This window comes from Drosophila suzukii, chromosome 3 (genome assembly GCF_043229965.1).
Source record: "Drosophila suzukii chromosome 3, CBGP_Dsuzu_IsoJpt1.0, whole genome shotgun sequence".
NCBI lineage: Eukaryota > Metazoa > Arthropoda > Insecta > Diptera > Drosophilidae > Drosophila > Drosophila suzukii.
Genome location: NC_092082.1, coordinates 9,811,100 through 9,836,417, shown reverse-complemented (window position 1 = coordinate 9,836,417; position 25,318 = coordinate 9,811,100). Strand labels below are relative to the sequence as shown.

The 25,318-nt window shown below is 38.1% G+C and overlaps 2 protein-coding genes across 4 annotated transcripts in view; one reads left to right on the top strand and one right to left on the bottom strand.

Annotated features, from left to right (window-relative positions):
• Positions 1-7,999: 7,999 nt before the first annotated feature.
• On the bottom strand, positions 8,000-9,778 carry Ir67a (Ionotropic receptor 67a). Its single transcript, XM_017077549.3, has one exon. The coding sequence runs from the start codon at positions 9,776-9,778 to the stop codon at positions 8,000-8,002; it is 1,779 nt and encodes a 592-aa protein (XP_016933038.3).
• Positions 9,779-13,537: 3,759 nt separating this feature from the next.
• Positions 13,538-25,318, top strand: part of LOC108013350 (capon-like protein) — a 50,070-nt gene continuing 38,289 nt past the window's right edge. Inside the window, exons 1-2 of one of the 3 annotated variants that reach the window (XM_017079164.4) lie at positions 13,538-13,801; positions 20,148-20,744. In XM_017079164.4, coding sequence (XP_016934653.3) covers positions 20,643-20,744 — 102 coding nt within the window. In that variant the 5' untranslated portion in view covers positions 13,538-13,801; positions 20,148-20,642. Of the gene's footprint in view, positions 13,802-14,135; positions 14,404-20,147; positions 20,745-25,318 lie in introns of those variants that run through there. The other 2 variants (XM_017079167.4, XM_065865123.2) reach the window with 2 other exon arrangements.

Sequence of the window (25,318 nt, the reverse complement as noted above, 5' to 3'; positions counted from 1 at the left end):
ATAACCTTATAAAATTTCTTTTAAGTAAAGAACCTTCAACTTTTTTACTGTTTTTTCATCACACATATGTATAAAAATATTTAAAATACCTAAACAAAATCAATTAGTTTTAAAAATATTTTTTTTTGTTACAGAAACAACTAAGATTTATGTTTAAACGTTTACTGGTCTTAACAAAAACCTTTATTTTAGTCCAAACTCATTTTTTCTTCTACTCTATCACTTATATTGCATAGCCTATATACGATGCACTTTCTTAATAATGACTTTTTAATTTCCACCCAAGTAAGTGGGTTAAGTACAATAAACCCAGCGAAAGCCACACACAGAACACAACATCCGGCGGCGAAAGCTTTAATCTTAAAGTCCTGCCAGTTGCCAGAATGTCGCGAGGGTCTTAACTGGAATCAGGACCTCTTGCCACCTACAAGTAAACCTTCCCCCAACGAAACCCACCAAACCACTGACCATTTGGCAAGCAGAAACACTCTGATTCCGGAGTGGAATACACCGCACTTACACTGCCATTTGCTGGCATTACATTCATTACGAGGGCAGCTCTACGTCCTGGATAATTGCACTTGTCAGCATTTGTTTTACACTGACCCCCGAAGTTACGTACCTACAATATAGTACTACACTCTATACGCCCCAGTTGAGAATGGCATAACATAAATTGCCATTGTGTGCAATAAAAGGGCAAATAAAATAAAGTAAAACTGCAAAAGTTTACATTTTATGTATAAATATTGTATGTGAGGGTAAATCGTTCCTGTACTTCACCCCCCATTTCGTGATGTTGCGAATTTATTGCACGCCATTTGAACGTTTTGCTGAATTATTGTAAACGTAAATTGAAAACGGCAAAGTGGGCAAAAAGAAGGCAAATAAATATCAAAGAATGTTGCCCTGTTTCCTTATATTTTTTTGCCCTTTTTTTTATATGGCCTGGTCAGTGCAGCGTAAAACAAAGGCCAAGCAATTGCATTATATGGTCCAGAAGGAAAGCGGTTCGGTTGACTTCCCAAAGCTGCTTTGGCTTTAATAGCCTTTAAAAAATACCCTTTGGCATAAATATTTGCTCAGAACCAACGATTCTGTCTAGACTTTTGCATTTTTATTCAAATCTTAAACAAATTCGCCAAGCACAAAAGCCAAAAATCAATTTTCTTTTGGGGGGGTTTGAAATTGATACAAATTGGGGTAGAATGGTAAAATATTCACCCCTCAAAGGACCAAAAAAAAAATCATTAAAGGCTTAATGTAAAATTTAAATATAGCCAGAGAGAGAGACACTCAAAAGCCTGCAATAAAATGTAAATATTTTATAGATAAGTTCCGAATGAGAGTGAAACCTTTTTTTCTGTGGGTTGCCTGCGGTTAAGGCCTTTGTTTGGACCTTTTTTAACCTGATTTTGACAGGACTAATGGGCTTACACCATGTTGTTGTCTGGTAAAAGGGCACTGTGAAATTCTGGGAGGCTTAGCAGTTCATCAAAACCCTGCTCAGTGGCTCAGGCCACATTTAATTCAATCGAAAAGTGCAGGGAATTACGAACGTGATATGCGAGATACGCAAAACAATGGGAAAACACACACAAAATGTCAAAGTGCTGCTGGCTCAATTTTCGTGTCAACGACGTAGTTCAGGTAATTTCCGCAGAAACTTTGGCAGCCATTTTGTCGCTGACATTTTATTTATGTGCGCCCATAACTCAACTGTAAATGCTCACATACCAACGTGGCCACATCCTGGCACACACACAGACACATACACAGGGTCTCACACATACGGACACATTAGCTAGGACGAACCAAGTGCTCCTAGTTTCCGTTTCCGGCGCAAAGTTGCCTGGCAGCCTTGCAAAATTAACAACAATGGCGGTGCTAAAGACGTCGCCTCATCTTCGCAGTCTGTGTGTGTGTGTGTGTGTGCGTGTGGCTTTTGTGGCTTTAAGTAGCGAAATGTGCCAGGTCACCCACTGAGAATGATGCTAAAGGATCCCCATCCTCATCGCTATACCCCCTCCCAAATCCCCTCCATATATAGTTGCTGATTTTCTTACACTTTTTAGCCCTGCTAGTTCACCGTCATTTTACGGCGAGGTTTTTGTACGTGGAATGCATTACGACTCCGGCGACTGAATGTGAGTGCGAATGTGAGTGCGAATATGAATGCGCATTGTAGTTTCGGGGGGGTTAAGCGTTTAAGGTGAGGCAGCCACGATATCTGACTGGGTCTAAGCACCGGGGATTTATGTAGTCTTCTCGCCCCCAGCAGAGGCCAATTGAAATGTCACGTCTGCAGATGAATGTGAGCGTAATGAAGCGCTTAATGTGCTGGGAAATTGGGAAAGGGTGCCAATCTAATCAGAAGCCAAGAACAACTTTAAAGTCAGAAAACTAACTTAATTTTGAAAGAATTATGAATGAAAAATCTATGATATTTCGTTTTTTCTTATAAAACCTTTAAGTGTTTCATGTAACCTTATAGAAGATAGTATCTTCAAGATAAGAAAAATATTTAAAATTAAAATTTTCAATTTTATTATAATTTTTAGACTCCGTATAGAGTTCGGAAAAAAATATCACAGCGAAAAAAGAATCTAAGTAGTGGTAACATAATAAATTGATTATTAAAAAATAAATATTTTATTTAAATAAATATGTTAAATGTAATTAATTGTTTGATTGAATCAATTGCTTGATTGAAATCTTTTTGAATAAGTAATAAAGTCGCCACAGCAACTTAGATTTACTTTTCCTCTTCAAAAATGTATAGCCTGTAGGATATATAACGCATAAAAGCCTAAGCTAAATTGAAGCTATAAAATTTTAATGAGATAACTTTCACAGTAGTTGGATTCAAAAATAAGCCAAACGAGTGAAAAAGGTACAAAAGAACTAATAGGATCAAGCGATTATGTTTACCAACAAAATAAATGTTTTAAAAACAATGAACAAATAAATTTCACCTGGCATTATTCAATATGCAATCATTCGGCACATGGGCTCGTAAATTTAGTGCCTCTCCGCATTTCCGCATTTCCGCAAATGAATTGAAAATATCATTCGGCTAATTAACATTTGATAATCCCAACAGGAAGCGTCTAACCATAGGTTTAAATAAATTTTATTCAGCGGTCACTCAATGCCATTTCAAATGGCAAAGATACATTTTCCATTGTCATATTTTCGACCATTTTCATTTTCCATTTCCAATTCCATATCCCCCACAATCCGTTTCTATGGCAGCCCGTGTGCATGGAAAGCATTTTAAAATGTCAATCCAATGAATGTTTTATTTGTGACGATGCAGCAGCCGAGCAGCCATCAATTTATGTGGGTTCGATATGGGATAATGGCAGTTGGCATTTTATTTAATTCGCACGACTGCATGCGATTTATGCATTTGAAATGTTCTGTGGTGTGGGACCAGCATCTATCTATGTACATTTTTTTTTCTTCAAAGTTTTACTTTTATCCCAGAGAATAGAACCGAAACTTGTCTAGCAAGTTCAAGAACGCTGATAGCGACAGCAATTTGCGTCTTCACTTTCAATGCTCCACGGCATCGTCTTCCATATATATAAATATATATCTCCGCACTCTTGATATCTTGGGTTTCCCTCTTCTTTGGCGACGATGGCAATGAACTTCTGTGGGATGCAGTCGAGAACCTCAACTTACTTTATCTGTATCTATCAGTTGCCCAGTTGCCCGAGAGCTGTCAAACTTGTTTTGCCCGCCAACGAAACCGAAATGAAGCTCGTTTCGGTTCTGTTCTTGATGCCTCCTGTGGTACATACATGTTGTATGCCACATGTGCAATCCAATCTTAGCCAACGACATTTGCTGACCTTACGGATGTGAAACGATAATGTTACGCTCTTAAGCAAATATCTACCGATATTGTGTCCTCCGGACCGAATGCATATAAATGAGCAGAAGAGCTTCAAGGATGTCTGACACGAGCTGGTTTCCGTTGTCAAAGTGAACTGGAAAAAAATCATAGGAAACAGCACTTTAGGTAGTTACAAAAATTGGACCTTGCTCTATCATTAAAAAGTAATTCCTAAGGTTTTTACTAAAAACATTAAAATATTCATGATATTACAGAAAAATCTCACAAGGTGCCCCGAAAATCTTTCAATTTCGATTTCGGGTAGATTATATATGGATGTACAAGTATAAACTATAAAATAATTACCTTAATCATGTTACAATTACTTATTGAAATGTAGATCATCACATAAAACTCTCAAAAAACTATACTTTAAAAGTAAAGCAATAGATTTTCAAATTTATATGATTTTTGATATGTACCTAGATACTTTTCCCAGTGCATTTGGCTGATAACAAGGAGCTACATGGAAAACAATCAAATGGCTGGCGAAAAGAGCACAGCCGCCTGAGGAAAAGCGGAAATGCAGGCAGACAAAAGATGGCCTAAGGTTTCCCATCCCTACCCCTAAACCCATCCCCTTATATTCATTCAGTCATTCATTCTCGCATTCATTCGGTTGCCTGGAAATGTCGCTTTGCATGTGTGAGTCTCTATATCTCCGCTTTGGGCCACAGGGCGTATACGTAATGCTGCCGCCATGGCGGCTTTTGTTCAACATGACAAAGACATGACAGCGACAGCAGCACGCAAGAACTACAACCATCACGAAATGGTGCTCTTTGTAATGCTTTTAATGCTTTCAAAATTCTCCATAGATTGATTTATGTAGCCAGGACCAGGACTTAAGACCAGGCTTTGACAAATCAATGGCCAGCTTTAGAGGTCACAAAGATGAGCTGGCCTAAGGGGGGATTATCGAACAAAAACTTATGAGATGAGATATATATATTTTTTTATGGGTCCTTAAATTTATTGAAGTTGCTTGATAAATGTCGCTAGACCATCCATTTATTAGACCTAGCCCCCAGTGACAACTGAAGCACTCCATTGTCATCAGAACATTCATCAATTTCACTTACTTTTGCATTTTGATGGAAAACTGCCAGCCAAAGGAAAATCAACTGAAGGTGGGGGGGGAAAAAAACTGAATGGCCTTGAGTGGGTAAACATTGTCTATTCCTTCGCTTTGTTTTGCTTCCATTGAAAGTTCTGTGCTGTAGCTGATTTGCATATAGAAAACTTGTTAATAATGCCAAACTAGGTGGGATGGATGGGGCAAATCCGAATCCGACCAGCAGAAGCAACAACTTTTACCCCAACCCGGCTTAGATGAAAGTTTTCTGATTGAGTTTTTGACAGTTTCTCTGAGGGATGAGGGAGGTATTCTTTCCCTCCCAAAATAAAGGTGTCTGCACTAAGCTTGTTTTGATTTCCCGTTTATTGTTTTTGCTCAGCTGCCTGGGAAAAGTTTTTCCAGCCTGCTAATTGCTTGAGCTCATAATTAGAACCAATGCAAATGAATGTAACGAATTTTCCCGAATCCCTTTCGACCGCAAAACCTTTTTCCACCCGAATTTTCTTTTGTAAATTTATGCAAATGACAGTGGGCGCTAAAATTCACGACTAATTAGCTCGAAAGTTAAATGGAATCACAAAGTATTCGGCATTAATTTATGTTGGCATATAATTTTTGTGACGCCTGACCATTTTTTTTGTTGCCTTGATGCTTTGATGCTGCCATCACGATTTGCATAAACAAATGCAAACGAATGCTAAATCAACGGGCATCAGGCATCAGGAAGGCGGCTGCCACGCCCACCTGCTGTACAGAAAAACTTTAGCTATTCAACTTTGGCCAGGCAGAAAGCATTCAGCATTTATTCAGATGTAGCTCTTGGATGCAACAATGTGGGGAAAAGTTTTGGGACAACATTTGGCATGGTGAAAGCAAAATATGTTGAATGGTATAGAATAATGCAAAAAGCTACTTGAAAAGCAAACTTTAAAAAAATATGAGAATATTTCGTTGTACAATTTTTACCTTAAAATTAAATTGCATCTCTGTTAAATAGAACAATTTAATTCATTTTAAATCCTCCACAGGTCGAGTTCAATTAAAGTGTCATGTGGCCTGTTCCACATCGATTTGGTTAACACTTTAATGCGATTCACTGGACATTGCCTGTTGAAAACAGGAGCAATTTAACGCATGGGCCAATTTGTGGCTTGAATAATTACAATTAACAATTGTTTTTTCCTCCTTGCATAATAAATTGAAATGTAATGTTTCGGTTAAGTGGATAAAGTTCAAGCTTTTTTATTACACAGAAAGGCTTATTTTATTAAATACATGTTTCAATTTCATTTTTGAATTTTAAATGTAGTTTTTTTTTTATCTAATTGGTGTATTAAATGGTATTAACAAAAAAACTAATTTAGTTTATGGTTCTTGATGGGTTTATCATGGGCTAAGTTGATTAAGGATATTTGAACATCAAGTTATAAATAATTTAAATAATGGAAAATCAAAACACAATTTTTTTTTCCTTTTCAAAGCACAAATAGAAAGTTAAAAAACTTTAGTTTTTTAGTTAAAGCTGTGATTAAACAACATTAGCCTAGATAATCACAGATTATTTAAACAATTGTAGCTAGTTAAGGTCTTATGATACTTGCTTAAATCTTATGGATATAAAATTGGATGGATATACATAGTTTATTCATATAATATTGTTAAATTGTATACACCTTTTCATCAATGTTGAACTTGTTAACTTTTTTAAATAAATTCATACCGTTTGTCAAAAATCCAGCAAGTGTCATAAGGCATTTGCATAGTATACTTTAAAATTCAGCATTTAAATTCTTCAATGGGTTTCGTAAATGGCTGTCGGATTCGTATTTCGCTTGTTGAGATTTTTGACAGTGCCCACTTTGAAATGAAATGCCCGAAATGCTGGTCCCTCGATTTCCCCAGAGCTCAAAAAGAGAACCATGCGTATGGCAACCAAATCTGTTCGAAATTCGACTGTTGTCGCTGTTGACGTTGTTGCAATTAGCCCCGAAATGCGGTTCAATTAGGGGAGTGCCCGCCCCTGGGCGGTGGAGGCGGTGGGCGTGGTCGGTGGGCCCACTAGCCGCTAATTTGCATATTGCATTACATGAAATTTCCATCTAGTCAGTTCGTTGAATGGTTTACGTTGGCATGGAATCAGTTTACGAAAGTACAATGTTGTCCGGCTTAATTAAAAATTTTACGCCGCTTGCAGTGCATCAGTAATTTGATTGTACGCTGCTGAAAGTGGTAACTTTATTTTTGCAAAAATTAACAGAACGTTGTACTTAAAGCCTTGCCTTTATTGATTTTACCATAAAGACATGCCGTTACTTCGCCAATAAGCGGAAAATCCAGCTTGTCTTCTTGGGATGGCTGGGCGTATTCCCTTAAAGATAAACCGGCGTAAACGTCAATTATGGGGGCGCACTTCCCGTAACCCAAGACCCGGATCCGGATGGTTGAATGACGGAGACCCGTTGTCGAAAACAAAAACTAAGCAAACGCTTAAACCTCGTCAACGCCAATAGCAGCGACGGGGAGTGACATTTTTTGAAAGTAATCCCGACGAAATGTTTGATTTATGTCAACGTGAGGAAAGGGCCGTCGACCATTAGTGGGTCGGGGAATATGCGGGCCATGGGTGTGGGTTTTCAGGGGGACAAGTGGGTTGGACAAACCCCTCGAAAAGTTCTAGTTCGGATGTGAAGTTTAACTAAGGAAATGTGCAAGGATCTGTGAGACATATAAAGCAACATAAATGGGAATTTTTCATCTTAAATGAATAATATTAAGCTTTATTTTTAGAATTATTTAACCATAATATATTTATTTGAATTTAATTTATAATTTTGTATGCTGTGTTTAATATTTTCATCAGGCAATTTACTAAACAGCAGCATAAATTAGGAGTTAAGCTCTTTTGACTGTATAAAACAAACTAATTAGTTCAGAATCATTCAAATCCAATTAGGTGCTTAATTTCAGGTCATGGACTTATAATTAATCAAACGCTTGGATTAAATCAACTAAAATTTTTAATGAGTAAAGCAGTAAATAGAGGCGGGGTTATGAGCTCTTAATTTGGTTTTCCCAATGCAGTAATTAAGCAAAACTTCACAAAGGAATATGAAGAATGCCAGCAATAGAAAGCAGGCCAATAAAATCCATATCCAGAGCAGATCGCCCACCTTAAACTCTCGAAAAGCCACATACGGAAAGGGATCCTTTTGGGATATCATGCCCAGAGTTATCATCTCACGAAGTGTTTGCTGTTTCCAATACTCCACTATTCCGGCACTCTGAACCCGATGGATCAGATCATTGATGTGGTGTTCATAAATGGAGTTCGATCGCATGACCAGCGATAGAAGAACACTTGTCCTGATGACCCGTAGTTCAGGCTGAACGGTGAAAACCGGTTGCTTGAAGAGCTCCTGTCTCTTGGCCACAATCATCCATTCCGAGGATAGAACAGAAAAAGCATGCGTTCTATTTAGGCCACTCCTTAGAGCACTATATTCACCGGTCTTTTTGAAAGTCAACTTATTCTTTATGGCTTGTATTGGTCGTTGCCACATAAAATCGTTTAGGTAAAACCTCTCGGCCTCTTCGAAAAACACGGTGACGTGGGAATCCCGAAGTTCCTGAAAGTTGGAAATCTGTCGGGAAGTGGGTCTTTTGGTAAGTAGCGTCTTTAGATGCGCTGCATATAGGGTACTCAAAACCAAGCCAAGTAAAAACAAACTGGCATTGGTGACCTTTGAGCTGATTGTATTTCTAGCACTCATATTGAAGGACTGTCCCATTATACCCGATATCATACGTTCATTCAGTATCAGATTCGACCAATCCACACGTTTCTGCAGCAACAGGGGTCCAAAACAGGTGTCCAGAATGGTAAAAATGCAGTAGAAGATCAGCAGCACTATGAGGAAATTACCGCCAACCATTACCACATACACTTCGGCGGTGGGTATTTCCTGGGCACGCGGTACCATTATGTACCAGTTCTCCAGGTCGTATATATCCGAGAAAGTCCCCAACTCACTGGACATCTCAAAGCCACAGAGGCTAATGGGCATGTTAATGGTTCCATTGAGGGTCATATTCCGAAGCAGTATTAAATTTAAACGCTCACCTTGCTTTATGGGTCTTTGCCAACGAAAAGTAAAGTTATACATCCTGGTGAATTCCAAAAGGAATTTGTAAACATAGCCCGTCATTTCCAGATCCCCCGTTTTGCCATTACGATAGACAATGGAACGTGGTGGAAATTGATCGGGTAGAGTTAGTATATATCTGCCAGAGTAGTCCTTAACTTTGACAAAGATAGGAGATATTTTTGGATTCACTTCCAACCATCTTTGAGAGGCATATGGTTGCAGTCGATACATCCGATTTTTCTGACCAATTACAGCCACGTGAAGGAAACGCAGGTGCTCTGCTGTTTTAGCAATGTCAACAGATGGTCTCTTTTCCCATTTCCTCAGGAGTAACACTCTAACCTTCCGCATATTCAAGAGACTCCTGTCAAGAGCCTGCCACAAATCAGAGTCCCAATCCGAATTTCCGGTCTGCCAGATTAGGACCAGCATTTCGTTGTTGAAACTGCCCCGCACATAGAAGTCCATCTGTTCATTGAAGCTAAGAACCGGCCAGGGAAACCTCTCCAAGCCAGATTCATTGCTCTGCAGGCTGTGTCTGAGCAGAAGAACCGTCTCATGGTGCTGGTCCCTGTAGATGCTGTCCAGGATGGGATTTAGCCAGGATGTGTCGTTGAAGAGCAGCAAAACTGGAACCACCAGCGGCCACATAGCGATCAAGAATGGTGGGAAAACCAGGCAGTACCCGCATTATCTTTCTAATAAACCCTAATTAGCGGAAGTTACAAATGATTTGAGGGCTTGCTAATGGTCTACGGATTGCAGGGCATTGAAAAATGTCCGTCATTAGCATTAAGTTTTACGGCTTTAATTTGTGCGTACTTACAGGCTCAATTATAAGTTGAGGAATATAGGGGGGCTAGCTATAGGGTTGAGTTTCCATCTCCTGGTGAATATTTCCAAATGATTTGTGTATTGCCTTGAATATTTAAACGTTTCTAATTGCCTGGGCAAATTGCTTTCAATGTTTTTCCTCAAATTTGCATATACACATCTAACCACCACCTACACATCCTTTTGACTCCATTAAGCCCGTTTTGCAATTGGTTTCGGTTTTGGGTTTATTTCAAATCAACATGTATTGCATTTGTTGATTGATACCTCTTGGGTTTTGCCAAGACCAAGAATACTAATTGCTTTGGCCTGAATTATGTATTGTTTTAACTTCAGGCAAAAGCCACAGACCATAACTTTAAACTGCTCTTGAAGTTTTCAACAAGTTTTTACCACTTCCGCTTCCTAGCCTCTCCATTTTCCGGCTGCTTTTCCTTCAATTAAGCAAGTTAAATGGGGAAAAAAGGAAGCGGAGGGGGGGGGGGAAATGCTGAAGTGCTTGAAGAGCGTGTCGCCTTAATTTTCACGCGAGTGCATATTTGATTTTCCATTTTATTTTCCCTTTTTATTCATATTCCCGACGTCTGCTCTCATTTCGTGTTTTTGCATAAAGTCGAGACGGAGGGCTTTTCACTTCCCGCTCGTCGTTGACATGCATAAAATTGCAAAGAATTGTTGCTTGGCATAAATTATGCCTGACGTACTCTATCTTGCGGAGAAAAGGACTTCGTGCCACACGGCGTATGCTTAATGTAACATTAATTGTATTTATTTGCTTTGCTGATTGATTTTCCCCAGCTGAGATGGATTTTACGGCCTACAACTTTTGCCCTGCATACAAGACAAGACAATTTGGTTTATCAAAGTCATTTGGCTCCTGGCCCAGAGGCAGGCCACGCCCACATAAATTAACGCAGACTTAACGAAGCGTTAACACAAAGGACGAGAAATGGCCGGGAAAGCGGCTGGGAATCCCCCTGCCAACTTTGCGACAATAAATTTATTGGTTTTATCCTGAAGCTTATCAAGTTTGCCTCGTCTGTTCATCTCAACGCACAGCATGTGCAGTAAATTTTTATGTTGAATGGGTTTCGCCTCCATGGTAATATAATTTATGCAAAAAATAATGAGCCTGCTTTTAGGGGGGAAAACATGTGTGTATGTTACTTGGAAAAAAGTTATTAATTGATATGGCTTTAAAGCTTTTCAGTCATTGGTTTTAGATCCCTGAAAGGTTCCTTGAAAGGTGGGCGGGAAAATGGAAAAGTTTTTCTTCCCAACACTTGAAACCCGAAGCCGAATCCCTGTTGATGGGTTTGCCTAAGTAGGGTTGCTTGAGATTTTTCGACAATGTGTTAAGTGAAAATTGACACAGGCCAAGGGGGAAAAGTTTAAATGATTGAACGTAGTAGCCAAAAAAGGAATGCCTTTAAGGAAAATGTATCTCGGGAGCATTTAAATTCTGTCGTCAGTTGGCAAAAGTTAGTCATGTTAAGCTGTGAAATTGTTCGCCATTTTACGGGCGCCATTTTCAGTTGTGCGCTTTTTTAATTAAAAAAGTGGCCACTACTGAAAAAAAAGGGGGCGACAGCCCGTTTGAACTTGTTCCTTGCCGCTTTTAATTTCCAATCTCTATTCCTGTGCACCACTGTTGCAGAAACTCTGGACAAAAAAGTAATTAAAATACTGCAAATATTTGCCCGGAGTTCGAATGCATTTCCCTATCCAACCCCCCTCGATCTCAGCCAATTCTGCAAGTCGCGCTGGAATCCTTGACCGCATTCCGTATACCCGTATACCCAGCACATCCCAACATCTAATGCGGCTAACTGAAAGCAGGGGTATGAGTATCTGTGTACTCCCTGCATTTGTCTGCGTTCCGTGTCGTTTGCCTGACAACCAGGCCGCATCCTTTTCGAGTTTGCGCTTGTTTGTCATCCTTTTTGCGGTCCCCAGCTTTTGCCCTTCATATGATTGCGGCCTCATGCTTTTGCATATCTACCATGAATACCATTTTTTCCCACCCACACATCCACATCGCACTGAAGAAGGGGACGAATTATGCGTGAATATTCGCAGATATGCGAACTGAGTTGTCAACAAGCTCAGGTTGTGGCTGTCTCGAAAACCGCCCATATATGGGTTTACTTTCGGTATGCCGGGAATTTAGTTGTCAACCTGGATTCGCGGCAATTCGAAGGGGTTTTTCTGGAGCCAAGATGATAAACGTCTATGTTGGGAATGCCAATTTCAAGGAAAGAGTTAGAGAGTGGAAAATTTTAGGCATAACATATTTCTGTATTGAATTTATTTGTTCTAAGTTATATTATTTTGATAAAAAAATTTCCAAAAATGTTTGTTTATATATTTTTAGAGACCGGCTTATTAAAATTAAAGTAAACTATGAATTTATTATTTTCACTTTTTAAGGTCTATCGAATTTTTAAAAGAATAAAATATTATTTATTTATTTTATTATCTTGTGAAATTTTTCTACCTAATATTTATTTTAAATATTTATTCTATCATCTTTTGAAAATGTTACTAACTACACAGAGAAAACTTTGACGTCCTTATCTGAGTTAAAAATATTTATACAAATAAAACGATATTTATGAAAATATTTTTGTTTTGCTCAAATCATGTTGAATTGGCAGTATTTACATTGTATATATATCTCAACAAAAAAACGATTAGTCCAGTCAGTAGTGTATGCTTATCAAAAAGTTGTTAAGTAAACTTAGTTTAATCTTACTCTTCTCACCATTTCGTTCTATTATTGAGAACATTGATAGCAAAATGTACTTACGCGGTTTTATAAGAACGAACGTTCTCAATTCAAGAATAATGTACTTGAATATTTCTCTCTGTGTAACATTTATTTTAAATATTAAATATCATCTTTAGAAATGTTACTCCCTAACATATATTCTTATATCAAGTTTTTTCATATTTTTATGTTTACTTAAAATATTATATTTATATGCTCTATATTTTAAAACTATGTACTTAAAGGCCTGTTAAATGGTTAGAGCATTTAAAAATTGTGTAGTTAAAGCTTTAAAACTATTGACAATTGTGAACAAAGTGTAATTCAATTTTTGTAAAATTCTTCAGCTTAAATTCCAAACACTTCTCAAATGTTTGCCAAAGTTTAATAAAAGCCCTTCTATGCCGTTCCATGTTTGCCAATGTTTGACCATGTTTACCCTGTGGCAGTGGGGCGAATCTTGGGGCGACTTGAAGAGAGAGCCCCAGCCTCTCGCCGCTCGGTCAAAAAACCAAAACAGAGAAACTTGTCTAAAACGCTGGGCAATGCTCCCCTTTCACCCCCCCCACACCCTCCTTTCACCACCCCAAGGAAAACAAGCGTCGAGCACGTGTATTTGCTGCCTTTTGATTGGCCAGAGGCTTTCGCTTTTCGCTGCCGCAGAGAGCGAGCGTTTCCGAGGGCCACGAAGAAAACTAAGAGAGCGGGCTAAGAGAGCGCCGGAAACTGGTTTTCCGAGGCAAGCGGGAAAGGCACCCTGTATCTCATGTAGCAGAGTGCTTTTCTGGCAGACGAAACAGACGAATGGCCGCAGTTGTTGTTCGGCGTTCTTTGTGGTCAGACACTCGCGTATACGTATACGCAACGTCATCGTTTGTCTGGCGTCGCTTCGAAAAGCGAAAAAATTCTGAATACCGGTTGCATTTCAAAAGCCAAAAAAAATAAAAATATTAACGGTTGCATATCGGTTTCGTCGTTACACACACGCACGTAATTCGAGTCAATTTCCGTTAAAATTTAAATTCAACAACATAAAATAAAACCCCCACCCACAAAAATCAGCATAAAAGGTACTACACATTGGTATTCTTATATTATCGTGTGCTGCATTCTCGAAAACGGGTTCTACGGCATTCTCAACTCAATTCTGCACTGTAATTTTTTCAATGCTCGTGACGAAAGTGAAGTTCTAACCATTTCCGGCTGGAAAGTAAGGAAAGAATCTAAACGGTGATTTGCAAATAAAACGGCAAGAAAGCAGAACTGGCAAAAAAAAAGTTATTTAATATTCATAGCCGTGGTAGAAATAAAAATCTTCCACAGCCAAACAAAGCAACAAGTCGGCGCCAACTCTAATACTAAAAAAAAAAAAGAATAGAAAAAACCGAACAAAAAGCCACAAGCAAATCCAAACTCAAACAACGCTGTGTTTATTAACATTCAGCTGAGAGCTTTGGATAGGTAGAAAAGCCTCGTCTTCCGAGAATTGGCAGTTAGTTTTTGAAATCACCTCCGACCAAGCGAACCCCTAAAAAGAGATTAAGAAAAAAAAGAAAAGAACCGAAGACGAACTCAGACCTGTTAAATACCCGTAGGTGTTGCGAGTGCCAGTGTGTGTGTGAAAGTGATAACTGTGAAACTATATATCCCAAAGATACAAAAAATAGTCCCTGTGAGTCCCCACTTTCGGATGACATTCGAGAACTACTCGAACCACCCACGCCGCCAAAGAAATGGAAAGTTTTTCGCTTAGACTCTGAAAAGAAAACTAGTGAAGAAAAGAATTTTGCAGATCGCAGCTAAAAAACTGATTACGCGACGCGTTCTAGATACATTTTTGGGGCTGCAGTGCAGATCTGGCGAGATATATTAGTTGAATGTGTGCCAAAATGAGACGAGAAATACGGCCACAGTCGTGTTTATTATTTTTATAATTTATTGCCCAACAATAACAAAAATATATAGTATATAACTGAACCTATATATATGAAATTTCGGAGCGAGCACTGTTTGATTGCCGTTTACATCGCAGCATTCTGGTGAAATGCATCTGCAAGATACACACGACTGCAGACTGACACGGAAACCGGCGAGGCGGACGCATAATAAACGATAAATTTCAGGGCAATGACAAAATTGCTGATAACTGACCCACCAACATTTCGATTCTTGCTTCTACCATCCTCTTTTGTTTGATCATTAATATCTTTTAGTTGAAAACTGGGTGGAAAAGTTCACATTCAAGGTTAGTCTGGGACTTAAACTCTAGAACTATCTTTTTTTTTGTATCTAGGGGCTTAAAACCGCTTAGCTAATGATCCCCTGGTGAATGAATGTTTGAGCAGTTTTCCCGAAAAAAGTAAAAATCAATGTTGGGCCCTCCTCCCAGTTGATTTGGCAATCGCTGTTTTGCCCAGCAGATTTATGTTTGTGTGTTTTTTTTCGGTGTTTCGGTTTAGACCAAAATTTTAGTGAGGTGCGTTGGGATAAAGGGGGGTTCGAGGGGTTGAGGTTGGGCTGGTTGAGCAGACACAGGCTGAGTGGCCGCCCGCTGCTATTTATAGGTGCTCAACAAACATACACACACACATCCATTCGCTCTTTGAACAAAATGTATCTTATAGATACACAGGCAAAAAGTTTTGCATTGCCCAGCCGTGTTTCCCCCACCATTCGCTATATGTCTGGATTGTCTGCCTCATAAATATATGTGGCCATACGACAATGGCGAGACACACACAGAACCCAGACCCAGTCGGCAGATCGGGATCTTCTGGCCATCTCCCCGGCTTCTAAGGCAAAGCAAGTTGCCTTTTCATGCCAGGCAGTTAGTTTCTGTGAAATCGAAAACAAGATTGATGCCTAACAACCGGACTTTCTTGGCCAAAAAGGAGACAACGCAGCTGCTCCGTCTGCCTTTTGTTAGCCACATTTTGTATCTGTTTAATTGCCGTTGTTCGTAGATACATATGTGTGTTTATTTCGGGGGGGAATGGGGAAAGAAAATACTTAAATACAGTGAAGCCGCCCGGGAACTTGGCAATTTTTCCTTTCAACTTTTCCCGCGTAAGGCGCAGAGTTATTTTTTTCGGAAAAAATACTCAAAATACCAATCAGTTGGCGACCAGTTTCGTTTTTTCTTGCATAATCTGCACGGCAACAGCTTGCGGCAAGTGCAACTGCAACCGCGGAGGCTGCTGCGGCTGCGCAGTAAATATCTTTTAGTCTTTTTTTTCTTTTTTTTTTCTTTCGTTTCGGGCATGACAAAAGCTGCCAAGCGATTCGCTTCATTCGCTGCCATACGTAATTGCAAGTTCGAGCGCAAAACTTGAAAAACGGCCAACAGATACGAGCCACAAATTGCAGCTGACTGCAGTTGGGGGCTTTGTTTTCTGGCCATCCCGCTTGCACTCGCTGTTAGCCATTATATATCGGTGTATATATATCTTTGAGTATGCAAGAACCGGAAAGGAAGTGAGCGTGTAAGTTACCAAGACTTTGACTCCCAGTACAAAAACCGGTTTCATCTCGAATGCTTCTTTTCCAAGAAGCACGCCTTTCAGGGCTCGCCAAGTCATTCACTTGCAGCCGATTCGATATTCGAGTTTGTGGCTCTGGTTTCTGTTTTTTCTTCATTTTCTGCTGGCTGCGCAGCCGCAGTGGCAGTTTAGGTTGCAGTTGCAGTTGCATTTGCTGCCACCAAGCGCGGGCGCAAGAACAAAACGAAGTAGTGATACACTTGCCAAAATTAGCTATTATTAAACATGTTATTGCATCAGTCGAAATTTTGATAGGTCTTCTTTAGTTAAGACTTATGGTAATTTGAAAGACTGTTTACGTAGGCACATGTTTCATTTGAATAGTCAATTTTGAAAGCAGTTAAAGCGCACTTTGCATAATTTTATTTCCTTGGTCTTATACTCCTTTTTATAAAACCAACTTAAAGGTCATATCCATTAGAATGGTCTTGAAATTTTTATATAATCTTCTTAGGAAATTTAATAAACCAGATTAATTCGAAAGAAGTTTATGGCTTAAGTGTGTTTATTTAAAAGAGATCAGGATACCTAAATTTTACATTTAATGAATACTTAAAATTGAAGAATAAATTTTCTAAGATCATGTGATTAAAAAAAAAGTTTGATTAAGGTAAATTAATTCAATGAGCTCAGTCAAGTCAGAATTATTTTTAACTTATGGTTTTATAGAAATGGCTTTTAAGTGGTTCTAACTTAAGCGCATTTTTAACTTTAAAAAAATAAAATTAAAAAAAATTTTTTTTGTTAATTTCAAAATTATATGTAATTTTTCCAAGTGCAGTTGAAAGAAGCACGAGTCACCGAACAATGCGAAACTTATAGTTCCTCGTAGACCAGAAGATAGAAGAATCCAAGAGGCGACGTGCGTAGCATGGAGGTACGGGTTTAGTAGTTGCACCACCGGTGGGCGGAAGGGGAGTGGCAGCCGGAGGTGGGTGTTAAGTGCTGGGCAACTGAAGTGCCGTCTCTTTCCTCTCGCTGGCTGGCTTTTCGTCTAGTACGACGCATGTGCAGCCCGCTTTCCTGAGGTACTTGAACCTTATTGTCCATATAGGTAGGAGTGTGTGTACTGGTGGCCACAAAATGGCGACGGAGCTAAGGTAGCTTTAGCTCCTAACACGATGATATATGGTTGTGGGCGAACGAACATTGAACTCTGGTCGGGAAGCAAGGAGAAAATATATAGAGCAAGGCAAAGGGCTAGGAAGAACATTTGCATGGAGGTGAAAAACTTCAAAAGAACTTTGTGAGGTATCTGAAGAATTTTCTCAGAATACTTGGGCATCTACTGATTGTAAGAAAAGGAAACATTCTTAATAGAGTGTTATAAAAAATGTGTTTGGTCACCTTTATTTAACATACCAAATATATTTTCTGTTCTGTTCTAATTAGTTGCAAGATATTCCATCTTTAATCTATGTATATTTTGTTAAATGATAATACGTATGTTGATTGAGACTGCACATAATTTCCAAGTTACACTTAAGGTCAAATAGCTTTCATCTTTATTCTATGATGTATTCACCTCACAAAGTATTCCCCAGCTGATAGCTATCCAAGTCAACGATTTCCATAATTTAATAACAAGTATTTTAACAGAGACTGCTTATAATTTGCTAGTCACACTTAAGATCAAATAAATTCCTTCTTTATTCTATGATGCATTCACCTCACAAAGTATTCCCCAGCTAAGACCAATCCAAGTCCAAGCTATTTCCCCACAGAGGCACCCATTAGGCTAAACTCTTCGGGTCAAGATACAAGCACCTCCCTAATCCCCGTTTGAGTGCAGGCTGACCTCAAAACAAAGCTGATTTATGTCGCTCCCCGAAAAGTGTCAACTGGCGGCCAACCTCAACCCAATGCCCTCCATTCGAGACCCAATATCCAATCCGAGTTTCAGCGGTATCAGCTGCTGGCAATTTGAACTCAATCGACACCCAAATTGATAACTTAATGCGAGACAAAGAGGCAATGTGCAAAGTGAAAGAGATGGGGAGATCGGGGGTTTCAGCGGGGCCTTTAAAAAGTTTGCTCAGCATATTTATTCACTGGGGAGACAGTGCCAATTCGAGCCTCCCGAAAGGAAAAATAAAAAAAGGCAGCAGATAAACAAACAAGGCAACAACTAAAGTCATCTCTGGTACCCTGTGTTTGTTGCTATTTTTCTTTGTAATTTTTTTGTTGTAATTTCTGTAGTTGTTTCTGCTGTTTTTGTTGTTGTTATTGGAGCTGCGCTTTGGCTGCCTTGTCATTTACACGCGTAAACGTCCGTGACCCTCTGGCCCGGCTTTCAAATGACTCCGCCAACTCGGAGGCTCCAAAAGACAAAGACAGCACAAAGAGCGAAAGACAACGGCGGAAAGAGATAGCTAGCAACAGCGAGAAAGAGAAAGGGATGCTAACCAGCTGTTGACGTTAAGTTCAAACTTTTGTTTTGGGCCCCATCAACTTGTTAAGCAGCTCAACCTCAGAGCATGAGAAAATCCACAATATTGAATATTGAAAAGGAAAAGTTAAGCTTTATTAAATTCCAATAAAATAAAATAACAGCTTTATTTATTAATTAACACTCACTTTGTAGGTAACATATTGTTCTACCATGTTTATTTATTATCCTTAAATATAAATATTTCTGGAACTATTTATAAATTTATTTTCCATATAAAATTTCAGCTTTAAATCAACACATTTTGAATCTGTGCAAAATTTATGGGGTCATTGCAAAGCAAATTTATGGAACAAATTATAAAATCATTTCGAAGAGCATAAGAAGAGAAACAGAAAAGAGCAAAAGAGTTAAATGCTTAGCAGCTATTGCTAAAATTTATGTTTAAATTTGTTGTTGGGAAGTTAGGAAGTAGTTTGTCTATTAATTTTTCAAATCAAAAATGTTTAAATAGAGTGAAAATTTATTAAAACCATAATCAAATAAAAGGCCAGATAATCCTGAATAATAAATAAAGAATTTGTTTACTTTCCTAACCAACTTTTGTGTAAATACTGACGTAAAACTTTAATAAAGAGAGTGGCAAACTGGCAAAAATTATGCAGAAGTCATCTTTTATTTATGAATCTATCTTAAGTCAATCTCAATGAATTTGCAGACTCTTTGTGAATTATTAAATCAAAGTAGAGAGACGAAAAAAGAGATATGAATGGCAAAATAGTAAATGAGCTTAAAGTTTGTCTGCGTCTTTGGACAGTGAGTACTCAATATGTGGATTTTATTAAGTGGATTTTTAAAGTCACAACGATTTATACCTATAAAATGATATGAAATATTGTCATCATAATACTCTTTCTAGATTTTAAGTAAATATTTTTAATTTTTTAAAAAATATTCTGAATAAAAGAGCGTTTCCTACTTTGAGCGCGCACTGTGGCTGCCTTTATGTTTTGTCTTCATAAGACAAGCTTTAACAGCTCCCCATATTCATGTGAAAATAAATGATATTGTATTTCATCTATCCAGCTCAATTAAAGTGCAGACGCTTCCTAAACAACGAATCGCATTACGAATTCAAAACTCGAACGAGACACGTGTGTTTTGGTGGGCGGTGGGCGTTGGGGTTCAAGTTCCAATGCGAATCGAAAACCAATTCAAAATTCGATTGGCAACGGTGTCATCGCACTATGAGCTTGTCTAGTCTGTGAGTCAATTAAAGCTCGTGATTAGCATTTGGCTTTCCAGCGAATCCAAAGCTGACTCAAACCCATAGACTTAATGACTCACTTTAATAGACAGATCGATGGATTACAGAATATAACCCGCAGATACGAGAGCTGAAGTAATGACTTTCTACTCTTTCCACTCTTTCAGCATTAACTACAATTTTTTTTCTCCATGGCTGATTCGTTTTCTTTCCACTTGCAGAGATACACCGCAGAAAGAGCGCAAATTGGCAGTGAATGGGCCGATTTCATAATAAAACGTAAGAGCAGTACGGCCAAAGAATCCAACTGACGCAATTCAATTTGCCAGCGACCGCAAGCTCATAAATTGAGATTAAGCAAGAGCTCAACGTGGCCAAAAGGGGCCAAAAGAGAGGGGTGTGGGGTTTTGGCCAACAGCAACGGCAATTGCAAATCAATCACACAGAGCGCTAGTCGCCCCACCACAATTTGCATGAGCCAACTCGGAAGCAGCCAGCGCCAGGAATTGACTTCGAATTTGAATCAGCCAACACAGATTCAGATACAGGGCCAACATCTCAACCAAAATCAAAGCCAAAACCAAAATCAAAAGCGTCGACCAAGTGGCGTTTTATGGCAATTGCGCCATCAGCTGCACAAGCGTAGCACCAGGAAGATGAAAACCATTTCATGATACTACAAGTGGTCCGAATCGGTGCTATTGAACTATCTGAGAATGCCGTCGACGCCGTACGATCTGGTCCAGGATGACCAGGATCTGCGGGTCCCGCTCCACGCCGAGCAGGCCTTCTTCCACGGCATCACGTTTCAGGCCAAGGTGAGTCTTTAGCCAAAATCCCTGTTCTATTTACTTTCTGGGGAGTGTCTGGGTCTTTTATCTCTCTGGGCATCTTGCAAACATTCCATTCCCTAAGAGATCCATCTCAGTTAATTGTGTTTTTGTGTTCCAATAAATTAGCAATAAAATATTTCAATGGTTTAATCTTATGGGAACCACTGGCAGGCTTGGTAAACACGCCAATTTTCATTTAAATATTGATTCCGCCATTATCCTCAGCTGTTCTACGGCAATTTAAAGAAGGTCAATAACCTTTGAAATGTTTTACAAAGGGAAAATCCATTTTTTACTTTGCTTGGGGTTTTATAAAGAATATTTAACTTACCATTTAACTTACTCCGTTGAAAATAAATAAGGAACAGAAGAGTTTTACTTTATATACATCTATATAAAATTTAAAACAGGTTATAGATCGTGTTTAAAGGTATTATGTTACCATTTAACTTACTCCGTTGAAATATTTAACATATGGTTTGGGTTTTTCTTTTTAATATACCTTTATAAAATGTATAATTAATTTTATATAAAAGGTCCCATATTGTTTTTTGTCGAACCAAATCTTGTATGTTTGTATGTCGAATCAAATTTAAAATTATTGGTGAAAGTTACTGTATTGATAGACATTCATCTCTAATTGAGCCATTTAATTGTAATTAACAAAAATAGTTCGTTGGCAATCATTTTCATTTATTTTTATTTGGTGGCTTTCCAATTAACTCCAAGTTTAATTGGTCGCTCTTAAATTAAATGAAGTATCATTGAAAATAAAAAAGTGATCACTTTAAAACAGTAGTTAAATTCTACATTTTTATTATTTGCTTTTTCATAGGTATATTTGTATGTTATTCCAGTATTTCACTTTCTTTATAAGTAATGTCTGTTTGTGTGGAATATTCTTCGACCGAATTGTTTACATTCCGATGTGAAATACTTGATGTGTAAACTGGAATCTCCGCTGCCTTAGTCATCCGAAATTGTGAAGATAGATAATATCCATTAGATATTTAAGCCCTGAAATTGTGTTTGTCATTGTTTTTGCTCAAACAACACTTCAATTTCGCATTTTCAACATTATATTTGGTGTACTTGAGCGAATAAACTGCTCTAAACAATTTGTAAATGCAATTAAATGTGTTTGGCCAATTTTGCAGCTGCTCTGGGGTCATGGGTTTAATTTATTTTCATTGCTGCTGCGGTTGACGGAAGTGGCAAATAAAGAGTTTTCCATGCTAACAGAAAGAGTTAGTCAACTGTCACAATTACCCGGGGTCTGGTTGTTTTTGTTTTATATGCTTGATATACATATATGTATTTTCCCTTTAGGGGGAGTAAAAATTGTAAACAAAATTTCCATTTCTGTACGATTGCCCGGCTATCGAGCTCCATTATTCAGCAACGCATTTTGAGCATTTGTTTAGTTTTATATGCGTTTTTTTTTTCTCTGCCGCTGTATTTGCCTCCAATGTTTTGCTTTCTGCTTTTGTTTATTATTTTTGTTCAATGTGTGGAAATTGTTTGTCTGCCCTGCTGTTTGCTACTGTTTTTGTTGCTGTTATTGTTCTTTTGATTTTGATTTTGATTCGATCAGTTACATGCGGTTGACCAAAATTTCAATTAATTTTCCCTGCAAGATTGATGAGCCTGGTCCAAAGGGAAAAGGCCTGTGTAGTGTGGTATATGGCCCATGGAAAATTCCAATCATGTGGGCTGTTGTGGCAAGTTCATGACTGCCTTTTCCTGGCCATTGACTTTGTCCCTCGGTCTGCCCAACTTTGTATGCAAATCATTCGAACATTAGCCGCATCATTCTCACGTATCCCAGGCAGCATTGTTTCCACTCAGCGTCTCTCTAGCATTTTGCATAATTTTGTTTTTTGTGGCAAGGCATTGCACTTGGAGTTGCAGTTGCATCGGCCTGTGGCAGTTGCAATGCCAATTAAATGCAGTCAATTTTCTATGTCGAATTGCGGAGTGAGCGAAAAAAAACCACGAACATTTCTGCTTTGACAATCTTTGAAGTTTTACACGGAAGAAAACTAGATTTTTGATTAATTGCCTAGCTTGATTTTTAATACCTCCTCCTTACAGCACTAGAAAATAATGAAATTTATAAGTGAGCTGCATTTTTTATGGCCAGAAAACCAATGCTTTGGAATCCATACTTGTTTCCTTTAAAAATAATTTGTAAAAACAAATTATAAAATTTTCAAAAAATAAACAGTTAACAAAGAGTTAAATTATTTTAGTGATCAGAAAACCAATCTTCAGGATTCCTTACTTGTTTCCCTTAAAAATGAGTATGTGAAAAATAAAATGTACAAAATATGAGCTGCTGTTAATTTATAATAATGGTGAAAAGGGCTTTGTTAACTAAAAAAATATTTTTTAAAACTAAGTAACCAAACGAAAATAAAAACAAAACATTTGTTTTTTTTTTAATTTTTTTTTTATAAGAGCGGTCTTAGAATTGTCATGAAAGTATCCAAATTATTTAGATTATTCTTTAAAATTTAAACTTTGGCTTGGCTTGTTTAAATTAGTTATTATACATTTTCTATTTTCTAATATATGTTTTTATTATTAATTTTTATTTTATAAACGCGGTCTTAAAATTGTCATGAAAGTATGCAAATTGTTTAGATTAATATCGCGAATTTTTATTTTGGTTAGGCTTGTTTATATTAGTTATTATACATACTTTCTACTCTCTAATTAAGATTTAAATTAATACGAACTGCACAAAAATTGGCACAAAATTCAACTAGAGTGACAACAATTGAATATTTTTCCTGTGTGGAGTAGTTTTTCCTTGGCGTTTTCATGCACGTGCTCTTAGTTACCCCCTCCACCCAACTTCCACCCCCCCGCCAGCAAGTTTACTATTATTTGCATTTTCCATAAGCAAAACAAAACAACTGAAAAAAAAAGTTTTGCACTTTGTTATGCTTTTGCAGTTTTCGCTTTGTTTGTGCTTTTGCTTCAGCTGCAGCTTCAGTCGTTTTTTTTGTTTGTTTGTTTGTTTGTTTATTTGTTTGTTTTGGCTTTTGGCGAGTCGCAGGCTTTTGGCCAAAGAGACCAGAACGGTGAATAGCCGTACCGTTAGCGCACCGATGTGCCATATATATATTCGATGGCTAACCCAAATAAGATGAACAACCATGACCAACCCACTGCGTTTTCCCAATAAAAATATCCTCACTTTTTCTGCTGTGTCAGCAGCGAATAAACTTCATCTGATTCATCTGTCAGATTGTCCAGAGTGGGAATTATGCGAGTTATGAATCACCAGAGTGTCCTGAAGCCCATTTAATTTCAGATACTGGCAGGGCTTTACTGCTTAGATTAATTGAATTTCACGCTTTGATTTGGCGAATTGACTGGGCCCCCAAAGCCATGCCCCATAAATCTTTCAAAAGGTGTATAAATTACTTGCTCACGCACAACGCCTGGCGCTAAAAAATATTTTTCTTCGCACTTCCTACCTGTGCCTACCTTTAGATTTGTTTTTTGTTTGCCTGGAAACAAGGCGTATGCTTAACATTGGTTTTTCGCCCTGAGATTTTGCCAATTCTACCATTCAGGATACACGCTGCTCTATCAAATATTTATGCCATTCATTGCATCCCGATACAAGTGGATTTATTTGGGCTTAACAACTTCCGACTTGCGTATGGGGAATTTATTACCCTTTGGTTCATCAATTATTTGAGTCAAGTGGATTGCCGCTGATGGTTTGGATCAAATCCAGGCGATTTTTTTTGTAAATTTTTGGGGCAAAAGTTTATTTATTTAGTGGGTGCTGCCTGCCCAACAGACATTTCCGCCTAAAATAACCAGAAAGGAGTATATTTTCATTCCAGAAAATAAAAACCATTTCCGGTCTATATAGAAATCATGTTAATTACCCATTCGTTCGCTGTTCTCTCAGATCAAAAATTGATATAAAATCATTTTTATCTTGCTTGCAAAATTTGTATTTATTTTTGGAATGAAAATTTCTACGCTCGAGGTAAAATTAATTATTATTTACAAAATAATATTAATTAAGGCGAAGGTGAGGCGCATATGTTCCAATTTTCCACACAACCGAAAGAATATTGAGGAGAAAAATAAATCGAAAGAAATGAAAAATACGGGGGCACATAAAAATATTAAAAAACAAATAAAATGGAGACGGCCACACACACACATGCCTGTGGTCCACGTGCTGCGAAAGTGTGGGTGTGCCTTGGATTTTCCTCAGTTTTCCTCGGTTTTCCACTCTGCTTTTCTGCTTCTCTGTTGTGTTTACCCATTTTCCGTGTGTACGCAAAATTATGAATGCTGTTCAGGCGTATACGCAATATAGCCGACCTGCCCACATCTATGTAGTACACTCAAAGAAAAAGATGAAGAAAGAAAGTTTTAAGAAAAGTGAGGAAATTAAACTAGAGATTCCAAACATGGTCTATACTTTACTATATTAAAGATTCTTGCACTTGGATTCTGTATAATTGTATATATTAAATGAATACTCATCTTAACGATACGATTCGATACTCAATATAGTAGAA

Coding starts and splice junctions, on each gene's coding strand:
- Ir67a (XM_017077549.3), bottom strand. CDS start 9,778: ATGTGGCCGCTGGTGGTTCCAGTTTTGCTGCTCTTCAACGACACATCC.